Source organism: Mycetomoellerius zeteki, unplaced genomic scaffold (genome assembly GCF_001594055.1).
Source record: "Mycetomoellerius zeteki isolate Tzet28-1 unplaced genomic scaffold, Tzet1.0 scaffold149, whole genome shotgun sequence".
NCBI classification, from domain to species: domain Eukaryota; kingdom Metazoa; phylum Arthropoda; class Insecta; order Hymenoptera; family Formicidae; genus Mycetomoellerius; species Mycetomoellerius zeteki.
This window is the reverse complement of record NW_017256436.1, coordinates 2,797,069-2,822,526: the sequence shown is the minus strand read 5'-3', so window position 1 is coordinate 2,822,526 and position 25,458 is coordinate 2,797,069. Positions and strand designations below refer to the sequence as shown.

Below are 25,458 nucleotides of genomic sequence, written 5' to 3'. Positions count from 1 at the left end.
CCGAGGCCTTAGTAATATTCTTCGCAATAATTGATATATTATATATAGGGGAACAACGTCATACTCGGAGCGACGAATAAACAATAATATCATTTTTATACCGCGTATGTGAGAGACAACCGATAAATAGCCTCGGTGGTCTAATGGCTCAGGACGCTCGTACGGAATACAAGAGATCCGGGTTCGACTCCCGACCGAGGTAATATTTTTCGCAATAAGTTTAATTACAGTTTTTCAGCATATTAATATCTTTGAAATATGATGCCTGATTGAGTATCGAAATTATTAGAATTTTAATTTAATTCGCGAAATTACTACAGTGGTTTAATTGTGTTTAGTTCGGAAATATTTCGGTGCACAGTTCGTTAGACTACAATTGTGATATATATGTCAAGTATATATATATATATATATCATATTTAGTGATTCAAGAATGATTTATTTAAAGCATTTCAAGATCTAGCTTCGACCGTATAGGGCTCTTATTTATCAGTTGTGTCAAAATATGTTATTTATCATTAATGCAATGATATGTAAATCAGGAGACACGGTAGTTCTTATCTACAATCAATTTATTGAAACACTTAAACGAAAAGCGACATGCATTTAAAGATATGTTTTTATCAATAACTTCTAAGATGAAGGGCACGTAAGTAGATCTAATCGCAATCGTTCATTCGATATTATCAAACAACCTGCGATGTCTTATCACATCGATTTACACTGAATAGTTCGTTTGTTCTTTTGACATTGCAGATGCAAAGATAATGCATCAAAGAGTTCCGGCATTTCGCCAATCATGATGCGTAAAGTACGAAGTATTCGACTAGAGTCGCGCATTGCGGAAGCTAGTCTGATCCACGCAAGTACATTTATTTAAATATTTATCGAATATTATTTAAATTGTATTTATTTAAATATTTAGCGCATTTCTATTTCTCGTGTGCAAGATCTAGTATTCGTTGATGCTATTTGATCAAGGATATCTCGATTATTTCTTGTTATTTATCTGTTATTAGATTAATATCGGTGAATCATCGTCGATGAACGGTGTCAAGGTGTATCTACGCAACTAGAAACCTTTCCTCTCTACGGTCCATTGTATGAGATAATGTCCAGATTGACATTTCTTTCGGAAACTCATGAGAAAGCTTTTAGCGCAAAGTTAATATTTGTATCGTCTTACTTTTTAAACGCACATTAGTACTAATAAGGATAAAAATTGGATAGACATAAGATTATTTGTAAGGCTAATAATATAGAAATTATTTTCAAAAGTACCTAAGAATAATTATTTAAAATATTGCATCAATGATAAAAAAAAAGCTGTACTGTCACACGAAGGTAAAAAGATGTACCAGGAATAGACTTCGCCTAACACATGTAGCTATAATATTTCTAGAATTCTACTATCAGTTTTCTTAGTTTATATTGACCTGTCACAATTTTATAAATTTTTAAGAAATAATTATATACATATATAGTTATACTATAATAATATACTATAACTACATATGATTATATATAAATAAGAGAAATAATATCTGTTTTATTTCTCTGTTATAAAATTATAATAGGTTAATATATACTAAGAAAGTTAGTAGTAATAATAATTTTTATAATTCTATGTAAAAAATTTAAGATATATAATACAACAGAACTTTCAAAATCACTTTCACGCGTAAATGATAATTAATTTAATAATTTTTGTGGCAGGATGTCAAGAGAAAGCATGTTTAATCAGGAAGGTATATCCTACATATATCATCCATTGGGACAAATAATGTCGTAAGCATTCCTAAGATAATTCATAGAAGATTTCCCGTTATCGGCACGCCAGAGTCTCGATGGAATCCAAGCCGCGAGTTCTAGTCATGCCCGGCTTTTAAGCGGATTCGCTTGTCGGGGGAGCTCCTACGCGCGGGGCACTGAATTTACGTTATTACCGCTCGCCGATCAGCAATAAAAAGGAGCGCAATGCGTAGTGGAGGCACGGCGTAACGGGTATATCGCGAAAGGTCAGGGGTCCGCTCGCATTTCCAGCCGGAGCGAAGCCGGCGCAGCGTTAGAACGAACGTTCGTGCTTGCTCGCGCACGCGCGCGCGCGCGCACCGTGGAAATTAATATGCGTGCGTATTTGCGTGTGCGGACCTTTTAATATAGCAATCCAATTAACGCGCCGCGCATACCACATCTCGATCAAAAATCTTCGTGGAGCCGTTCGCTTCGACGGTCGACTACTATCCGGCCAATCCGTGGGAAAACGGATACTACAACATACCTGATTTAGTTTGCTATTGCACGTTTCGCAAAAGAAATCACGCAATTCCGATACGAAATAGATGTGCAATTAGTGACAATTGTAAAATAATATTACTTTTAACTTCATATTTTTAATGGAGCAACGGAACTCTCCATGAGAATCATAAATTAGATCTTTTTTTCTCTCTCTTTTTGAGTACCTATTTATAATCCAATCTAGTGTGATACAATTAATTATAATTATAATTATAATTATACAACCTAATTATAATTGCTATAAGAAATATATAATAAAAATTTAAAGTAAATGAGAATGCAAATGATAACACGTAATTTCGACGTACGTCAAGATCTCATCGGCAGCCGGGGGTGTCGCCATCACCCACGATAACCCCGAGAACTCCGACGAGAGCACGAAGGATCATCACGTCATTCGGACAAAGAGGCACGTCCGTTTACGGGTCTGCTCTTCGAAGAGAAGGCGGATAGACAGATGCGAGGAGGAGGATTCTCGTAACGAGGCTACGAGGAGACGATAACACGAAGAAGAAGAAGAAGAAAAAGTGAGAAGGAGATGTGAGAAAGAGAAGCAGAAATAGGAAGAGGAGGAAAACGAAGAGGAGGTAGAGTGCGTGAGCCCTCTCGATGTCTTGGCCCGATGCATTTCTTCTCCTAGAAACCGAGACGAAGGATCCCCCAGCCAGCCTGCAAGAGAAGGAGAAGAGGAACAAGAACGAAGGGAACGAATGTGGTGGCCTCAGGGTGGCGTCGCTCCGCTACGGTGTGTTCACCGATCGTGGTGGTCGGGCTGTATACTAGGTACCGGGTACCAAGTACCGAGTACCCGGTACCAAGTACTAGGTAGTCAGAGACAGGTAGGCAGTGAGCGAATATATCGGGAGGGGAGTGAGCAAGGAATGAACGAGCGAGAGGAAAATAGAGAGAAGGGATTGAGAGAAGGGAAGGGAGAGAGACTAGAAGAGAGGACAAAGCGAAATGTGTAGTAGAAAGCGTAGCGCACGACGAAACAACGAAAGAGGACGGAAAACCGTGCACGCATCATAGACGAAGGATAATATGGGACGAAGGAAAAGGCAAGATCATGAAGGAAAAAGGACAGAAATGCTTTCGGGAAGGAGGATTCCAGATAGTCCAATGCGAAGGAGAGATTGAGAAGGGTGAACGGAGAAAGGAAGAGAAGGAACGAAGGAAGGAAGACAAACAGGCAGGCAGATAGCCAGGTACACCGAACGCGAGTTTTGCTCGCGATACGCGCTCTCGATGAGACCCAGGGCCCCTCCGCGCCGCGGCGGCTTCTCCAGCGCTGGCTCACGCGGGGCCCGCTGATCTGTGACCCGGATCCTCCCTACCTCAACAACCCCGGCTACGGGTTTCACCTTAGCTCTCAGGACGCTCACCCACATCCACGCACGCTCACGTATATCCACGAGGAATCTTTGCGAGGCACATGTCGAAGGAAAGGGGGACGCACGAAGGGTGCGAGAGGGGACAGGAGCGAGGGGCTTCGGCGGGGCAAACCGGCGTGCACGCATCCTTTCTCTCTGTCTCTATCTCTCGGGCTTTCTCCGTCCCGGCTCTCCTCGCAAGAAGGAACTTTTTACCGAATACGTAATTCCACGGTCAGGGTTCAGCCAATAATCTGGTTCATTCCGGAGAAACGTGTGTGTGTGTATGTGTGTATCTGCGTGTATGTGCCGTGACGGTGAAGGGGAAGCAGGACGTGGAGAGGAGCGGAGGAGTTCGCCACGGTGTGTACTATCGGGCTGGAATCTCTTTCTTTCCCCATCGCTCCGCTTAATCTCTTTTTCTTCCCTTTTTCTTCCCTCTTGCGCGCATCTTCTCTTTCTCCTCGCGTTTTGTCTCTCTCTTTTCCCCTTTCTTGCGTTCTCTCTACATCTACTCTTCATCATTTCCCGCGCTCTTTCCTCGTAAGCTGCAATCTATGCCTCGGAGGCGCGCGATGTAGTACGTATGTGTTCTCGTAGATAGCAGCCTCTCGCTCCTGTCTCCCTTTCTCTACGGACACCCTTCTCTTCATCTTTTACTTCTCGCAGTCTTCAGTTAGACTCGGTCGCTCTTCACGAGAAGTGCGGTTCCGTCGATGTGTCTCTCTCTATCTCTCGCTCTTTCCTGTTCTTTCCTTCTATCTGTCTGCCTGGCTGCCCCGTTGGCTCGTTTATCACGCGCCGTTCCCGCGTTTAATCAAGCGCCCGCGTCTCAAATTCTCATACGTAACTTCGCCTATCTTACCTCTGGTTTTTGTCAATGTCTGTGTTTGTTTATATTCTATCTCTTTTTGTAAAACATGTAACTTAGTTTATAAAACTCCTTAGTATTTATCTCTTCTACTTTTTTTCTTCAATGATAGGATCTGACATTGCCATACAGATCCTATCGTGAAGCTTTAATATTAATTTAAATTAAATAGCTAGACAATTCGTCGAGCAATTTGTGTAATTGCAAATATTTTTGGAGAATATAAAAGATTGTATTGTTCCATATTACGATTTTTCAACTCTTCTCAGACAGTCTTATCATTCTCGTATTTCTTTAGTGAGATCTATATTTGCAGATTATTTAAACTCCACTGTGTTTTATGTCTATTCTATATTGAATTTTAAAGAGCACGATAGCAGATAGAAATTTCCTTTCGATTGATTTCGACCGCGTGATACGCGGTTAGTTCGATTTTTTCTCCCTTCAGCTCTTCGTCTTCTCTCTGTCCTCTCCGTAGTTCTTCGTTGAGGAGACGAGCCCTTTTAGTCGGCGACTTCTGCGAAGCGTAAATAGCGGCCTTTCTTGTCCTTCTTTCTCTTCTATTCCGTTCGAGCCCGGCCGTTCGTTCCGTCAATTTGTCTTTCTCTTTTAACCCGCTCATCCCTCGTCCTCATCCTCTTTGCGCCTTCGTTCCATGCCGCGGCACGTCGATTTCCGAGAGGTGTCGATAGTATCTTCTTCGACTTCGTTCTTCTCTACCAACCCTACTCTCTTTCCTTCGGCCCACCCTCCGCAGCTTAACCGTGCGACTCGGCAATCCTTTGTCTACCTTCGCTTGACTTCGCGCTCTTACAGTCGACGATCGTTGCCGGTCGCTCGTTCGTTCGATTCGTTCCTCTCCTTTCGAAAGCGAAAAGCGTCGCTCTTCGTCTTCGCTCAATCGACGACAACGCACCGAAGTAGTTTCGACTCGCGCCTTCGATCTGCGAGCGGCATAAATAGCAACCTGCTTCAGCTACCAACCCTCTCTCTTTGATCGTCCGACAGACGCTACCCGGTCAATCCTTCTTTCTCATCCTTCTCTTTTCTATTCCTTTTGCTCTTTCCTTTGTCTTTGCAAGTTGCGTCTCTTGAATCGTCAATTTCCAAAGAGAACGTAGATAGTATCTTCCTTGGCATCAGTCCTCTTCTTTCAAGGCTGATTTGACTTCCTTCCTTCGACGATGTGTGCACTCGTTCCCGTCGACTTGCTTTTGCTACTTCGTCGCTTGCATGTCGTTCTTCATCCACTTCCTGGATTGTACGATACAGGCCAATGATCGAACTACATCGATTCTGCAGTCAACCCTCGCTCATTCGTTCTCTCCATTGTGTTTTCTTTAACTTTTTCATCTTATATTAAACAATACAAAAAGATTCTATCAGAAAGATTTAAAAAGAGATCACTTTATGTTTATAAGTACCATATAATTTACTGCTATATAAAAGTTTAAATCGAGATTTATCTTATTTTTTCCACAAATTTTAACCCTCTTCTTTTTTTCTTCCGATATTTACGAGCTTTAAAGACATTTTCGTTATTTTAATTGTGAATTTTGATAAATAAATTTAAATTTATAAAAATAAAATTAAATACAATTCGACTTCTATAATGATAAAAACTCATTGTTGAAGCTTTGACAAGCACATATCAGAATTTTTTTAGATTTTTATATAATTATAGATTTTTATATATTAATCGAGAACATTAAAAAATTTGCTTTGTTTCTCAAAGACTATTGCGGAAGAATTAAAATTCATATTATCGTTATTATAAAATATTTTGATATTTCATGACTTATGTGATATAAATTATCGTACATGCGTGGAAATGAGTTTTAGCATCAACTATGATATGTCGCTCGATGTCGTGCTTTATTTATTTGAATGGCGCTATTCGAGCAAAACGAGTCTTTCTTTCGCACCTTGCGGATCCCATCATGGAGATCTCTTTGCAATCGGCTAGAAGCTTCGCCTCGCTGGAATCGCCGATTTCTGCGCGCCGTTACCGCGTAATTGCGGATACCGAGAGCGCGCATAATTGCCCGCAACTCGCTACTCGATCCTTTTTACTCGCCCGTTCTCAATACTCTCCGCCACAGATCTCTCTGTCAGCATCCGCCTTCGTTCTGCTCTCTGTTCGAGGTCGAGACACGTAACGCGATGCAATGCCGAGAATGCATTCTTTAGCGAGATTTCCTCATTCGTTCTTCCGTTTACGCTTGACTTATACAGTGCTTAGTTCACCGAAAAAGCTTGGATAACACATTTATGAAGAGAAGTTTCATTTGCGAAGTGTTTTCTAATAATTATTAATGATGTCCTGAGACACTGCGTTTATTCACAATTAGTTCTACTTATTTTTTATTATTTTTACAATTTGTTTACAATTTTTATGCAGAAAAGTAAAATGTCTAAACTTTTTTGTTTTATCTAAACATTTTACGGAGCACGAGTTTTTCAAATCCGACATTTGATGCGACAACCTAATACCTCTTGGCTAGCAATCAACTGTTCGAAAATGATATTCTGAATACGATAGGATTTAGGGAAGGGGATCGTGAGACTTTGATGCGGATGTTTACTCGCGAACCTCACGATGCTCGATGCAAATGGAGTGATGCAAATGAGGCACACTGAGAGATAGTGAAAGAGGACGACACAGAGGAGGCGACGCTTTTATCGGGATCGGCCGTAGATCTTCTGTAATTTTGATGTGGCTGATTGTAGCGTAGTGCACGAGCGCCTTTAATCCGCCGTCTAACGTAACGTTCTGTAATCTGGTTGCCTGTGTCGCGTCGCATGTGAGCTTTCTCCCGTTTGTATCTGCCCCTTAGACGGTAGCACAGTGTAATTGAGTTCTTAAGGAAAGATCATATCGGCCCGCTTGAAATCTTAATCCTGTTTACCAAGTTAACCTAAGTCCATTAGGTAGACACGAGGCTTTGGATAATCGCGCGACTGCACACGGACGGAGTGTAATCTGAAGTTAAGCTTATTTTTTGGCCAAGCATTGAGAAAGAATAAAAGTTGGAAATATTTACATCGTACACATCTTGATTTTTAGAAAATCTCTTTTCGATATTGTAATGTTTTCCACTCGAAATAGTTAAAGTCGTTCGTTTTGCATTGCAAGCAGTCTGTTTCTGTAAACAGAATCGCATTCTTCAGAATAACAAGACGCGATTAACATTTTGATCAGTAAGAAATCACTTTTTGTTTATCCTTATGAAGCTACAAAACTTGCTACGGAACTTTTCAGTCAACGAAATTTTAAATCGCGCAGCAGTGGAAGAAAGTTACATAGTGTTTAAGTAATCAAATAGAAGCATCTAGCATTAAAGCAACCGCTTTATTTTCCATAATCTCCTATCACGAATCACAGTTTTTCTTCCATCAAAGCGTGGCAATACATTATTTGCTAAACGGTTACCGTCTAACGACTCGAATCAGGTATGTAATAAAAATCGGCTATCTCGAAAGACGCAGGGGTGCTGAAGAACTACATAGATTATACGGGTCGATAGCTGATAAGAACGAGCGAGAAAGAAAACGATATACGAAGACGAAGAGATATGCGAAGGCGGAAGGGACAGTTCGGGGATGAGGTTAACGGAAGGCAGGGGTGGCAAAGGATCGCCGAGAAAAGGGGCAAGGCGAACAAGGGTCGGACAGTGGCTCGGTTATAAATGAGAAAAGCAATTTCCAAGCTGGCGACTTGACGAGCTCAAGGCCCACGGTGGTTGCTACTCAATGCGAGATGGAGCACGAGAAGATGGTGGGAGGGGGGAGGGGAGAAAGCGATAGGGATGGGGATACTGCAAGTGGATGCTCAGACGAGTGGCGGAACCGCCAAGGAGGGATGACTGGACGAGGTAGGCAGTATGGCGGGCGATTAATGGCTTTAGTTACTAGCGACCCGGTCGTGTCCTCTCTTGAGAAGCTGTCACTGTCTTGCCTTTATATATATATATATACATACATATATATATACATATACACACATACACACACACATACATATATATTTGTATATATACGTACCTACCAGACTATCTTCAGACGTTTCCCATTATCAGCGGGACAGTTAACAGCCCGAATGACGGCTTCTCCAACGAATTCGGTGGAACAGGCGATAAATTTCTCGCCCGTCGAAATTCTTGCCCGTTTTGTCCACCCTCCCTCTCTCTCCCTCTTCCTTTCCGCTTTTCTCTCTGGTCGTTTGCCGCGATAAATTTTTCAATTTCGTCATAAATTTACTACTGTCTTACATATTACAAAAGAAAAGCTTTATACAGATTTCCTCTTGTGCTCAAGAATCTATATAACGTGGTACATAACAATATGTATATGATATGATCAATATCATTTATTCTGAATCGATACTTTTGGAGAAATTGATAATTATATTTCTACAATAAATGTCTGTGAATTTATATACATTCCGAAAATCGGAGTCTATGTTTGAAACTTTACTATTACGATAAAATTTTGATATGATAAAATTTATATATATAAATTAATTGGTATGAAATCAATAAATTAATTTATATAAATTTGAAAAGCAACGTTTCTAGTTTTCGTCATTTGCTTTCGTTTTTTATTAATTTGGACGATAGAAGCCAATAACAAAAAAAGAGGCACTTGAGTACGCTAATTTTTAATTGCTAACATTGAACGCGACGCTATAATGTTAATTATTTATAATGTTAATCATGTCGAATTAGCCAAAAGTCCTAAGTTAACTGAATAGCGAGCGACATTTAGTCAGATGTAAAATCACCAAGCGGCACGATTTTAATCCGCGCCTGTCTTAATCGCGGGTGTGGCGGTCGCGCGTAATCGGCCCTTTAATTCCTGTAAAATCGAGGATAACGAGGGGTTTCGTCCGTTCCTACGTCCATCTGTCTCACTTGCCTCGCCTCCTTCCACTCATCCTCGCTCCCTTTTCACCCCGGCTCTCTTTCTCTCTCATTCGTGTCTCCCGGTGGAGCCTAACCCGGCGCCACGTTCGCGGGTGCAGAGGCGATCGTTACACCGAAGCGTCATCAATCACCGCCGCGTCGGTTTAACTCGGCTACACGCGAGAGAGCCGACTCGTGCACGCCGCGAACTACTTTCTTCCCCTTCTTTTTCTTTTTTTTCCTCTCTCTCTTCTTTTTACATTTCGTTACACGAAGGCGGAAAAAGGGAGCGGATGGCGCGAAAAAAAGCGACGAGAAATAACGAAAAGCCGTAATCGTCGTTCCTAAATTCGTCCATAGCTTCCCGTTCGCGTGTTTTAACAGCATCTCTTGCTCATTCTCTTCTAAAAAGCTGTCATTTATTATTGTTATTACATATTATTGTTATTATATATACATTCCAACAAATTGGAACATATTCTATAAGTGGAAATAAAAAAATGTTATATAAAGTTTGGCTAAGAATGCTTTATTATAAAGTTATAAACAAATATTAAAACGGAACATGAAATAACGAATTTTTCTTTGCGTAGAATATGAAAACGTTTCGTATAAACGTTCGACCTTTTCATATACATTTCGTATACGAAAAGGTCGAACGTTTATCTCGTGTGTAATATTCACATTATATTTACTATCTTTAAACGATTCAGTATCATTTCGACCTGCGAATATATGATATTCATTCAGCTCTGAAACAGCGACTATGCTTGAAAAGAATAGCTCTTTATAGATTTGCATCGTTGTGAAATAGTAACTGCCATGAAAATGCCAGTGTTCTATTCACTACTGAAAGGCAAAAATATTTCGTATCAATATTTATTTATAACTTTGCAATAAAGCATTTCTAATCAAATTTCATATAAAATTTTTTTCTTATTTTTATTCGAAGAATATCTCGCAGTTTTTGTTCGTTATATTCTGAGATACCTTATTATATGTTTGTACACAAGTACATTACATTACATTATTATTATTTATTGCAATATATGTTTGGCATTTATACAATGATAGTGTATTATAATGTAGAAAAATGTAGAGGAGATGAATTATTTAGTAGATTATCATGAGAAAGTATTTGTAACAAAGATTAGCAGAAAACTATAAGTTCGTAAATTAGCGATCATACTGCGTCACGTTTCTATATCACAATCTGATCTTTTAGAAAAAATTTGATAATAAGATTTATATTTTGTCTTATTTTTATCCCGTAGTTTAATACTCTCATTTTATTAAACATTCAGAACGATATCGGTATTTTATCAAATGATATCATCAATACTTTCAATCAAGAAAATATCACATGTGATAACAGCAACAAGTCGATATCATCTTATATAAAGAATAATTTACATAATTCATTTGTTATTTCACGCGCTTCGTTAACAATTAAAGGATACTGATAAACGTTGCTAAGAGGACATAAGATATCACCTTCTTTGCGGAAATAAACTAAACAAACGTCGAAAACAACCGTGACCATTTCGACGTTGACCCGTTCGCATCCTTTTTTCAGCGAGTCGACACTCAGTCGTTGACAGTTACAGATGGGAATGGAAGTACGTATACGGAATCCGGCAACGGCAATACGCGGAAAAGACCGGTGTAAGCCTTTCTCACGGGAAGAATGACGATGAAGAGGCTTACCACTTCGCAGTATGACAAAAGCCGAAATACAGGCTGGAATCATCCGGTTCCTCCTCGACTATGCGCTACGTAACAACAACGATCATCCGTCTTTTTCTTTCCTTCTTCGTTTCTGTCAGTTGGCAAACTTTTCCTCGTCCGCGTTTTCTCTCATGTCCTCGTAGTAAATATAAAAGTACCCCAGCGGACCAATGGGGTTCGTATAGCCGATAGTAACACGACTGCTGTCTCATTAGAAGGAGGAACAGAAAGATAGTTGTACGAGAGAGGCGTAGATAGGGCGCTGGTATATTATTTGGCGGGGTTCCAGCCGGCCGCGAGGCTCTCCTCGGTGCTTTCATCTTAGGCACAGCCACCCTCCTTCCCTCTTTTTTTCTATTTGTCGAACAAAAGGGCATTGTATTAGTGAAGCTCAGCGGACAGGTGAACCGTGGTGTATCGACGAGTCGTCGACGACGACATACCATTCTCTTGATTTTTACGTTTTCTCCCGTGCACGACAATTTGACGATCCTGCCAATGGCTGTATTGCCGGTAGGATATAGCTTGAAAAGCTCTGACCCTGTTTGACGTTAGGATGTATTAAAATATATTATGAGATACTCGGGGAAAGGATATATATCTTATTTTCTCTATGTTTTTTTAATACTGTGACTCTTCATGTTGCATATGTGATGTAACTAACGTTGCGTCTATATTGTTAATTTCGAGAAGATCTCGAGATCTGGCGGTGTCTTGCATCGCCGAGCTTTCGCCAAGATCAACGGGCGGTACGCGGTACAGCGGTACGTGATGGGGCTTCATCGAGCCCATGTTACGTTCGGATTTCCGGGTTGCAGCCGGCGATGTTAATGCACCGCGTGCAGCATCGGTAGGTACCGGCGTGCGTAGTAGGGCATGCATGTGCAGCGCGGTGCATAGATAACCGCGCGTAGCGTGCGGTATGACTCGCATCGGCGGGCGAGCGAACGCTCTTGGAGAGGCAAACAGATAGCGGCAGAGAGAGAGAGAAAGAGAGAGAGAGAGAGAAAGACGGAGAGAATCGGAGATAGAGAGGAGCACAGTCCTCGCCACGTGGGAACTGGAGCAATCCCTGCATACGGAGAATGCTTCACGGTGAAATTGCGACGAGGACGGAGTTCGAAGACGAAGACGACGATGAAGAGGAGGACCCCGAGGATGCGGTGTGGCAGCACGAGCAGCGGGCACCCTCTCCATAAATCACGGAGAACCGGTAGTTTCCTTGCGCACAGTAGGTGGAACAATGTCCTTTCCACATGGCTACTGTACGTACGTGTGTGTATGTTTCTACCGTGTCGACTTTACGAATCGCGTCGATCACCGTGAAATCTGTCATAGATCATACGATAAAACGACTGAGTAAACCGATTCATCTCATCACTAGCCGATACCTAAGAAAACTTTATTGTGTTTGGTTCTAGAAACACATTAACAAATATTATTTAAATAAATTGATTTGAGCTATGGGATAAAAAAAACACTCTGAAAGTACACACAGAAAAAAAATTTGCAGATTTTAAATAAATATTTACTCCAATAGTACTAACGAAATATTTACTAAATATAAACATATATTTATTCGATTTAAACACAACTGTTTTATTTTGAATAAATGTTTATTTACTATGAATAAATATTTTGTTAGTACTATTGGAGTAAATATTTATTTAAAATCTGCAAATTTTTTTTTCAGTGTAGTATAGGCAAAATTGTTCTGCAATACTTAAGGATCTCTGTATTTTTGCGCGATCCGTATTTTTGGATAAAATGAAATAATCTATTCACAAACATATTTACATGTATGTTCTATGAGATATTATCTGATTACTAGCACGTATTATGATTTTGACATGTTGCATTTATTATAGTGGAAAACCGATTATTTTAAAGCATATTTTCTTTATTTTGTTATAATTTGAAAAGAAACTAAACCATCTTCTTATGACATTAATCTTCTTCTAACGATTTTTCAGAATTGATACTAAATTATCATCTTATCTATGTCTCTTTAATATCTATAATAAAAAAAAGTTATAGCAATGAAAAAAAACATTGGGAAAAAGGTATGTTATATCGAAAAGGTTAAGAGTTAATTTTCATAATTGTCATTAAATTTTAAGATTTATTGAGGTCGACAATATGGTAAACGTATTAAAGAGTCTTGCAATCTACATTCGTATCAAATATCTCTCGTTAGCATCGAGATATCGTCTGTATGTTTTTAGCATGACATGTGAGCAACAGACGCATTGTAACCAAACTCTCGCTTACAATTACGCTGCAGGCCAGTACATACCTTCTTAGCCTGCCAACGCCCTTCTCGTTTTTTCCCCGCTCACCTTGCCGTCTTGGAATTATTAATGATCGCGGAAACCGCCCTAAAGATCTCTTATGAATGTAAGTACGGGTGCGATCTGCTATACGTGTGCACGCGGTACGCATTTTTTGATCGACACTGATGAATGGCGGCTGAACTGGAACGTTCTTGTCTCGTTGCAAAGAGAACCGTAGTTTCGCGGACGTAGGATGATTTAATACGTTAGTGTATTAAGCGACACGTTACTGTGATCTATGAATGCCCTGTGGATCAAAAGTGCGTATAGTGATTTTTGTAAATTTCCTCAATTTAACTGGGAAAGAACGAAAACGAAAAGATTTATAGATACATGCACGATTTATTACTGATTGTATCCAGAACTGTCGGCGAGCATATCGTCAGATATAAAAAAAACTTTTTGCGGAGAGAAAAACTTTTAAAAAAATTTCCTTGAAATTCGATATATATCCTTCATTTCGATGATACGGGGATGCGATGCGACTGAATATCAAAGTAGATGTTCTTATTACAGAGCGCATCGCTGTATAATATTTCAAACATTTCGAGCGCGAATAATCGCATCACCGATTGTCTCTCACGTGAGAATTTGGAAGCGTTTATTTTGAACGTTTATTTGATATTCAATTTTGAAAGTTTTTCTACACTTCACATTCAATCGTTTGTATCTCGTTAAAAAGTCATATAATTTCAAAGTCGCAAATCGCATTTGAAACAAGTGGTCTTATCAATTTATCAAAGCTGATTGTAAATTTGGAGTGTTATTTTCAACTACAATTGCAATCGGGCAACGATATTTAATTTTAATTTAAAAAGTACTGAATTATTGTATGTCGATGTTATATGTTCTGGTGAATTTATGTTATATTGACGTATTATATGTTAACGCAATTTCACAAGCAGGTAAAAAGATTACAAGCTTTGATGAATTAATATCCGGTTTTCTTCAAAGCGGCGACTTCGATTTCCAATTCAGTGACTTTTCTTGAGAGTTCTCGGATCTGTTCACTCAGTCCAGACACAGTTTGCAGCATCTCAGTAGAGCCGACCTTGCGATCGACGCATTTGGATAAAGCATTGTCGTCGATGTCGGCATTCGGCTCATGGGCGAGACATTCTTCAATTAGCATATCGCTGCTACCCCAATCTTGGACAAAACGGATATGATTACTGCCCAAGTACCACGTCATCGAGCGGCGGCATCGGTACGACCACGGATTGCTAGCGAGATAGATCTTTCTCAGTTTCGTCAGTTTCTTCAGTAACTCGGTAGGTAAACAAGCGCTCATCTCGTTGTGCGCGATATCCCAGAGCTCCAGATTCGGTAGCAAATCGTATAATTGCGCATCAACTTCGGCGATTCGATTGCGCCACACGATGAGCGCCTTAAGATTCGTCAAATCCTGAATCCACAATGAGTTTAGTTTACGAATCCTGTTGTCTACCAAACCCAGCACGCGCAGTTTGAGACCTCGAAATGCGTTAGGCTCGATCTCCTCCACGCCGCATCCGGTGATATTGAGTTCCTCCAGAGAATCGGCATGCATCGAGAATGCGTCTGTCGGTATCTTCTTAATGTTCGAATTCTTAATATTGATGCCTACTACTCCTATGGGTATCACTGAGAGTATCTGTAATTATGGGTGCATACAGAGATACTGACGAATATACGATTTAAAGAATATAATAATTTTATGTTATATAATGTTATTTTAAATGATAATTAATTAGTATTAATTTCATGATTGAAGAAGTATTCCATTGTGACACATTTCTTCAGTGTTACGATTATTTAAATTATCTCTATCTATAGTAAGCAATCTGAAAAGAAACTTTTTATTCTTGAAGGAAAGTTTCAGAAAGGATTTGAAATTTTGAGTCATATATAAACCAGTACTTAAATAGATCAATAAAACAATACCTGCAGATTCGTGACATTTTCGCACTGGTAATAATAATGACGTCCATGCAAGTTTGATAGGCAGTTAGCCGAACATACGGCCAGGATTATCGTAAGGACGAACAATTCCAAGATTCGCTTCATCGCGACGAACTTCTCAGTGAGTCTAAATCCAATCGTTTTCAAGTTCGCTTCTTATAGTCGATTTCAAGATCGCATAGAACATTATCGGCCGTGGCGAGGAAAAAATAATGGACGGGGGCAGAGAGAAGTATCGGCAGTTAGAACCAGAATCGACGTAAATGTATATCGCGATATTTCTCGTGCATGCGAGATGATACACACGATGCTTGATAGATAATCGGGTGTTATCTACATTTGACTTCGGTTATTTATATGAAAATTGAAATTTTGCTGTTTTATATACAAGTAACGATAATGTGCATACATGTGAAATATATCTAAGCGCGTTTTTACAAATTTATTCTATGAGTTTATAATTTTATAATTAAAATACGTAGACTAAGTAAAAATACAGCCATTATCTTTTGTAATTTATATAAATAATGAATTACACATGAAATTACGAAAAGATAGTAGTCATTGACATGTAAACGGTTGCATTTACAGTATAGTGTAGCCAATTTTCTTATACATTTAATTTATTAACTTTTAATATTTATTAAATAATTAATTTTAAATTGTGCTACATTAAATTAATATTAGTAATTAATTTTTTCAGAATTATTAAGTTTCTCTGTAGTATTTTGTACATTAATTGTACAAGCTATTTACATATTCTGCAAGCGGAATCTCTTTTACTAGCTGCTTTTAGAACAAGTGAATGAAGAAGCATCTGATACCAATTATAAAAGTCAGCAAAATCCTGGTTTACCTTGCGAGTTGCCAGAGACAGCGATTGCCTAGGGCACTCTATTTCTGTATTCAAGCTTGATGTATAAGCGACGACAAGGAAACGAAGGTTCTCTCATTGGCTAATTAGAGACGCCCGTTTATTTGTCTGTTTGTCGATCATTCGTGTCTTTGATGAAAATGGTTCGAGGGAGCAAAACCGATTTTGCCGCGCGAGAAACATGAAAGTGATCGTGACAATTGTAGTTTGACGTGCCTCGTGAATTTCTACTGTTCACATCAAGCCTTAGGTGAATCATTAGTACGTGTCAAATTTGCGTTTTAAAAAAATCGCTACGTCCTAAATAACTACATATCCTTGTCGGTGCTATTTCTCCGGGGAGATGATTGATCGCTTGAGGCAATATATCCATGACATCAGATTCCGTCGTGAATTCTTCTCTCTCTTCTAAGCATTCTACATTTTCGAGAATCCGTTTTGCAAACACTTTGTCCCGATAAGTGCTATTGGCAGATATCGCGATACCAGCAGTCAGCAATGCATTATGAAAAAAAGTACTGTGTAAAAACTTACATGATTTTTTTATATAATATATCAAGATTCGACATTTGTTTATCACGATAAGATTTTATGAACCCTGTTATAACATCTTTATCACACAAATCCTTTTGTTTGATTACACAAAATAATTTACATAATTCATAATTTTCAAAATATTTTTTAAAAGACATTATTTCTTCAAAATGTCTATATTATAAAATTTTATATAGATTTTTTAAGGAACAAGAAATTGCGGAAAAAGAAAATAAAAATATTTCATAATTTAAGATACTTAGAGATTAAAGCTCTTTATACAAAAGTATACGAAAAATAAACGATGGGTCGGTAAAATTAAGAGTTAAACGTTTCTCGCGAGGCTAACTCGCTGAATTATGACGTGCCGTCGATACATTTAGCAAGAATTAACACGGGAGCAATTACCTTTGTCACGCGCGACTCTCGTCCCCGCCCCCGCCGCCTCTTCCCCTGCAGCAGTTGTAATTACGGTGTTCGAACGTTTCGGCGGGTTGGTGCTTTCGTGTAATGTCTTCATGCGGGCGCACGGGCCGGCCCGCGGCGGGATTTGCGAGGATAATAACTCGCGAGCGCGCTGATCGAAATATTAAAGGAACCCCTTGTTCGCGCGATAATGCCTACGTGCTTTACGAACGTTAAGCTCCGGCCCGCGCGAATTGCACGGTGCCACCGCGTAATAATAAAGCCGGTTGGTCGATTGGTTGGCTTGGCTGGTTGGTTGGCCATTTCGATCGCTCGCATAAGACCACCCGACGATGGTACGTATGTACGTGGTGTGGTACGGTGTGTACGTATTGCGCAAATGCGCACACACGTGCATTTGTCATTTCTCGTGCGGGGCCGAATAGAGACACGCGCGCGCACAGATACGTATCTCTAATGGCATATCTATACGAAATGCACGCGTACGTTCGCCTCCGCGAGGTACGATCCTACGATCGTAATAATAATCGGAAAGTAATAACGAAGATGCTGCTCGATGCGTCGAAGATGTTCGATTAGTCGCACACCGGCGTGGTTCTAACATACAGAATTATACGTCGACATGAGGCGAACAAGACGCGACATGTTCTTCTGTTCTTACGATGATCTGAATATTCTGAATACGATGAGATCGTACGGTGATACGTTACAAGACTAATGTTGTGTATCCGCTCGCGGACACGCCGAAATAAGTACATCGCGACGTCGAAGAAAGGTGTTAATGCGCGCATCCCGTTACTTCGTTACACGTACACGTGGCGAGAGAGCATGCGAACTCTATAACACGTACAAGCACGAACTCTCCTGCATATATGCATAAGACTGCACATACTCAGCACGACGGCAAATCGTAATGCTGTAATAATGGATGCACTACCAGCAACAGTTGTCCAGCAGTGCGAGGGATTCAGTGGGGTGTGCGGGGTGCAGAAGGATGAAAGGGGTGGGAAAAGCCGGGTGGAAGAGAGGCGGCAGGGAGGAAACGGAGAGGTCTGATAGGGAAGGGAAACCATTCCCTCCTTGCCCCGTGCGACGTCGCTTTCAAGCGCGAAACTGCGCAATTTGCGTGTAAATATTTCTGTCGGTTTTTACACCGGGGCCGCGTATACACTTTACACTACGCCCGTATAACTCCATAAAACGCGGGAGAACAAGCGGGCACTGACATATTCGCCGCCCATTCCGCAAACACGCGCGCACGCACGAGACGGAATGAATAATTTATCGAATACGTCGCGATGTTTTACGCTCGGTCGATAGTCGCGCTCGATTAGTCGCGGCTTAGGTCACGGAAAAGTTGGCATAATCGCGAAGATAAGCGCCGTCGAAACACGGACGCGTGGAATCCGCTTACGCCGATAACGCGCGTTTATCATTGTCATATCATTTCTTCGCCTGTATCGATATTATTATTAATACATTTATTAGCACATCCGTTCGCTTTAAACAATACATATGTGGATTTAATACCATGTTTATATAATTCTTATCATTTTGGTGTTAAACATGATATTGATTAAAATCCATATTTACATCAATATCAACACGATGAGAATTATATAAATACTAGATGGTGTTAGATTCATACCCACACATATATTTCTTTAGAGTGTTCATTTGTATCGAGATCTCATTTTTGAAGTTGAAATTTTAGCACACCTCGTGACTTGCGAAATTTCGAATTTCTTTACCGTACAACAATTTTCGAGTAATAAAATATCCGCAAAAAAATATGTATATATAATCAGTATCGTAAAAATAATACAGTGGGTATATTCACGAAGAATTTCGACAGTCTCCTCAAATGAGTTTCCGACATCGGATATTCGTTCGCGGAACGATTCGCGTGTCGGTGCAGAAAGCGTGCTGGGCATTAACCGCCCTGTAATCGCAGTAAAGCGATATTTAAGAGTTCGCTTTTGATGTTATTTTTTACGTTTATTGCATCATAACGCCCAGGAAGAGGGGAGGCGAATTGCCGAGCCGCCATCGAGCCACCGATAAGGTCGAAAAGGCGTATCAACGGCGTCCCGTCGTTCTGTCGACGCTTTATTTGTTTGGTCTAGGTCACGTTCTTCGCCCACCAGACGCAAGCAAATGTTTACGCGCACTTCGGGGATACGTAATGCGGATACGCGTTAAACTGATACGCGACGGCGGCGTACGAAACGATACGACGACGGCGGTGGTGTACGAACTATACGACGTCGTAAACGAATCCCGGTGGTGCAGAGTGGTGAACGGCGTCTATGCCAACGTGCACGTGCGCCAGACGCATGTGCGTGTCCTATGCGGATATGGAGAAGCGGAACAAAAAAGAACGAGAAGGGGGAAGAGTGTCCGATGAAATTCTCGACGCGGCTGCATTTTATTACAACGTTTAATCGTTAACTCGAACGATGGAACTTATTATTCGACTTTTACACGCGCAGTGAGAATTTTAATTATCTTTAAATCAGAAAATTGAATGTTTAAAGCGCATTTTTATAATCAATTCGATTGTCCTTGATATTTAAACAAAAAGAAATAATTTTAATTAATGAACAGATCTAATAGATATTTTTTGATTCTTTTTTTTAACCTTTTTTTAATCGATTATTGATTCTTTTTTTCAACATTGTACGATATAGTGTATTGGCTTCGCGAGTCACAAAGTCGCTAGCAATTACCAGGGACTAAGCGGAAAGTCGCACAGACATTTACACGAAAATAGATTATTGGAAAACCGTTCAAGAGCGCTTAAGAATTTCGGCGGCGCCGCATGGTGCACGATGAGTAAAACGAAGATGGCGAGGTGGCACGATAACGGCTGTGAGAAAATTCCACAACCTTAGTATGTACTAATAGTTCAGGCGAAGGATAACGTGAAGATGCTTTAAGATCAACCATGCCTTAAGATTCGAGAATAACTTATGTGAAATAAGACTAAAATTACATAGCTGCTGTCTATATAAAATATTTTTCTCTAGAATAAAAGGCAAGAGTTCAAATTTATATTGATATACATAGGATATGTAGGTATGCTCTTAAAAAAGATGACTTTTCTTAGGAAATATTTAGACGGTGAAAAAAAGAAATATAAATATAAAAGTGTATATTTAACTCTCAACTATGAAAAACTACGCCTACAATAAGTTCTAAAACGCTTTGTTTAAAGTACAAACTGTAAGCGAATTTTTTTTACAGCGATTGATAGAGAAAGATTCAATTTTACCCGCAATTAGAACCTCATAGTATCTAATTCACTAAGTAATAAATCACGAATTAAAAAGAGAACGCTATTAAATAACTGCGAGAAATATCTGTGAGTAGCATTTGTAATGCAACTCTTACTAACAGTAAGTTCTCAAAGTGGCTATTTGATTCCGAACAAAACTCTTACAGAAGATTATCTTTTCAGAAATACTTTTTATATTGCGACAATAATGTAATTAAGATTTATTTTATTTCTATCGTGAGATACATAAATACATCATTTCGCGATTTATATTTTTTTACATATATATTAATAATATAATTATATATACTAAATTTATAAAATTTACAAGCACAGTCATGGAAAACAGTGCGGAATAGCAGGAATCATACTTGAGGAATTGAGGTTTTTTCGTGCAAGGATGCCTCTCGTTGCTCCGTTGAAGGGGTGCTGCTCACGTCCTCTTCCCATCCCGTGGACTCTCACTCGCATTATGATAGGCAGTAATTACACGCGGCATTAATTAGCCGTTTGATATATGGCTTTAACGTGGTGGAGGTAGTGAGGAGGGTCCGTGGCACACGGATCATTAAGTGCACGTACATACGCACCGCCGTAGCTGCATCCATGCGCATCTATCGCGTAACACGTTGCAATACCTCCGCAGTTACTGGTTGCAATACGTGCGTACGTGCGTGGATACGCGCGGGTAAAATTACATAAATTTACTTAAGAATGGTGTTCCGTGAAATTTGAGTTGAGTCGACTTAACTCTAGGAATTTCTTCGATTACGTGCACCATCGAACAAGGGATTTTTCATGCCTGTGAAGAAGAACAAGAATTATCTGGAAGAATTATCAAAAACTTCCGCTTTATGTGTTTTAAACCGGCATCTACAGATAAAAAGTTTCAATTCGTAGATGCAAAAATTAAAGAGAGAAAATTGAAGTTGAAGACGTACTAATACAAAAGTATGAACGTTCTTCTTTTTGGCAATTTATATAAAATAAATAAGATTCGAGTAAATCCGATAGGTAATAAATGTAAAACGATATTTTCACGCCCAAGGAAGCAAATTAAAAATATAGATAGCTCTTCACGACAAAACCTTCGCGTTCTCTCCCTCACTCCGTTCGTTCACCATCGCGCACGCGAGACATTTTTCACGCCCGCGTCTTCGCCCTTTTCGTTCCGCGACTCCCTACCTCGATCCGCCGCTTCGTGCGCCTTTTTCTTCCTCTTTCCTCGTTCATCCTTCGCGAAGCGCCGCGCGAGAGCTGTAAACAACTTGGCTGCCCTCCTGGAAACATCCCCATAAAGTATGTTTTATCTATCGTAAATCGATGGAGCGGCGTATTTCACCGACGCGCTGTTATACAATGCGGCTCAATTAATGCCAAACCGTTGCCCTGATTTATTTCTTAACTCGGCCGCGTTGCAGCCGCCGACGCGCGGCTGCATCGCGATAATCGCCATTCCGCCGTATACGGTATACGATCGACCGTGAACGCTCGCTACGCTTTTAAGGGTCGTATATATAGTAGTTTCTCGATTTACACGGTAAACAGTTTAAATCCAACGATGCTGAGGCATCGTCGAAGTGCTCCTGTCCGCACGTCAATCACTTTCAATGAAGAATTTACGCTAATGCCTCTACACGTTATTTCTGATCTCGATTATGTAAAAGTTAAAAATTAATAAAGTTGATAAGATAAAAAAATAACACGATGATATAAAGTTTCATATCAAGTGCATTAAACGATTGATTTATTGATATTAACTCTTTTTATGAATCGAAGCTTTCTAACTAAGAAATTTAAAGAAAACCTTGTTTTCTAAGAGTTTTCGAAGTCGCTAAGTTCAATTATGACCTTAGAATTCTAAAATTCAAATTTCAAAAAATCTGATTATTTGATTATCTGAGAGAAAAACTCCGTGTTGGAAAATTCTTGGTGATCGCTGAATTTGAACGTAGTCTAACAAGGTCAAATTTTAAAGGAATAGTAATCTTTAATAAAGGAAGATTGGCACAAGGTTCGTAATCAAAGTTTTAAAGTCAGTTTAGAAATCGGCACCGTTTGTGTAGCATTGATGAGCTTCAAATAAAATGAAACTGGAAATATATATTAACTTTGCAATTAAAAATTTCCTAATCCACAAAATTAACACGTTGCAGTTTTTAATATATTCATCATTTATTACATTCTATTATTATATTTTGTTAATAATATCGGAGTCGATTTAGATAAAAATGTATAAGAATATGTACATTTAACTTTTACAAAACGAAAAAGCCATTATGATGAAATAACTGAAACTGTGTCTTATCTTAAGGAATAAGTAGGCTACAATGAAATAATAAATTATAACAACATAACTTAAAAAAGAACTGTAAGATTTTAAAAATAGATCCCTGTTTTTTAAAGGTTAATAAGTAGAGATGATCAGTTTTAATTAGTCTCAGTTTGCATTTATTCTACTTGAGAGGTCTAATATTATTATAGTATTTACTGTGACCACACACATATCGATCTAGTTTTTAATTCAATAGCATTAAGAACGTAAACGTGCCTCGCCGGTAAATTCTCTTTCAGACGCGCTTCTTGCATTACTCAGTAGTCACGAGTTACGAAGCAAGAAACCGAGAAAGATGCCCACAGCTAACGCGTCTGCGAAATTTGAACCGCGAAATACGCGAGCGACAAGAACCGAGGACCGTCACCGCCCACTTCGGCTTCGCAGAATCCGACAAACAATGAGACGATACTCGGAACGGACGGTATTCCTTCAATAGCGAAACTGCGGGCCTGGCTCTCGACGTTGCATTAGTTTCCATTATTCCGACCATTGTTCGACGTAGCCCTCCCCGCGCACATCTTCGCCAGCCCTTTCGCAGCTTCCGGTGGTTGTGCGACCTGCAAGACGACGACTCGGAAGTCTTTGAGCTTCTCAGAAAGCCAAGCCGTGCAAAGATAACCGAATGCGCAACGTAGCGCTGCCAACTTAAGCAGCTCGTACACGCCTCGTCTTAATTTCATTTTAATACCTTGTCGCATGTGATATCCGAACTAAAACAAATTGCTTATCGCAGCCATCGTGGAAGCTGAGAATGTCAGAATGATGGCTTTATACACTCGCATTCATAAAACTGCATAAACGAATAATTCGAAATTCCATTCATTGAATTGTCGATTCTTCACTCTAAAAAATATTGGTGTAGATTTAATACCATGTGGTGTCTAACATAATTCTCATCGTGTTGGTATTAATAGTAACACTAACATGATTTGAGTATGTAACCCCTGGTGTTTATATTACACTATCGTGGTGTAGATTTAAAATTCATGATAATCCATTTCATGCTGATATTAATATTAAGTTTTCGGAATTTATGTAGCTTCAATAAAATCACAAAATATCCGTTCCCCTCTTCTCCCATGACGTCGCGGACTTTCGATGTGACATGCGTAAACGCATCGGTCGCAGTGAACCGCAGCCTCAGATACAACCGCGAGCAATCTCCTTAACCGCACCCTGAACCGAATGCATACGGTTCTCGCGGGTGGTTTCCATGGGCAATGTCAGTCGCAGGCGGCGATGGTTATGGCGCCGTGACGTCTTCCTCTCACGAATGCGAGAATGCACAGACGCGTCTTTCGTGCGATAATAACTCACGAGTGACGCGGCGTTACCTATTCCCGCAACAATCCCGCCGTCTGCGAGAGAGATTAATTTAATTCACCGCGGATAACGTTGCGGAAACGCGTCGCTTTCCTCCTCGAAGGAGGAGAACGGGGTAAAAGGATGAAAGGAGGCGGAAGAGAAGAAGGAGGAGGAAGTCCGATCGTTACGTCGCGACACGATCAGGACAAATACGTCAGATGTCTCCCATACCGAGAAGTGATCTATTATTCCATAAGCTATAAATATGTTATTCTTGTCGTTGCATATGCAGGCTGATTCTTAAGAAGGATCCAGAATGTACAGTCTTTCACAAGTTGAAAACTAGCTAAATATAAAAATAATACAAAAGTAATTTTATTTTAAATATAAGTTGATCGTTATAAAAGTTCTTTTGTGTTATTTAATATAAATCTAAAATTTATGTAGAATAAATCAAATTTTGTTTGAACACTGTAATTTTAATTGAATTTACGGGTAATTTCATGAATGCCTATAAAAATTGGTCACTGCAGATTGCAAAAATTTATCTTGTAACGAATTCGGTCACTGACATTACACTAGATTCATGTATATTAAAAAGCTGCTATACATAGCAGCTGCTAACATAAAATTATCAGAGTTAAAACATATAAATATTTTAAACACTTAAATATCCAACAATGAAATTGTCACATTATTTAATAAAATATACATGTAGTATTTCATTGTTAAAGTTGATTATATTATGCCACTGCATTTAGGTACTTTATATAAAGCAGCTTTTTTTTAATGTGTACTAATCCAGAGTAGTAGTCGAGTGACCAAATTCACTATTATATATTTTAAGATAAAAATCTATATTTTAAGATATATGTACATAATATAAATAAACAATATTTTAAGGTAAATTACAAATGGTTTTTTTGTTAATGAGAAATAATTTTCTTAATGATCAGTAAATTTATATTCAAATTATTTGAAGAAATCTCTTAAACAAATTATTCGCATTTTCTTCAGTAAGCGAACATTAGTCGAAAATGCAGCTGTCTGATACTCGTACGTTCGGTCGAATCCGGTCCCTCAATTATGCACGTAGCAGGTCGATGAGAGCGTATCGGAAAAATTCGAATAGCTCGCGGACTCCGCATTCAAGAACTAATCGAAGGTGAACGCACTCTGCGAATATTCCGCGGGATCGCGCGCGATTAGTATCGCGGCAGGAACAACAAACACTTTGTACGTTACGACCATTGGCAATC

At 39.5% G+C, this 25,458-nt stretch overlaps 1 protein-coding gene across 1 annotated transcript; it reads right to left on the bottom strand.

Moving 5' to 3' along the window:
• Positions 1-13,307: 13,307 nt before the first annotated feature.
• Positions 13,308-15,632, bottom strand: LOC108720272 (P-granule-associated novel protein 1). The gene is given in 3 exon segments (XM_018444169.1): positions 13,308-15,137; positions 15,428-15,599; positions 15,601-15,632. Coding segments are annotated over 3 exon segments (906 nt in total). The 3' UTR covers positions 13,308-14,435.
• Between the last annotated feature and the right edge of the window lie 9,826 nt (positions 15,633-25,458).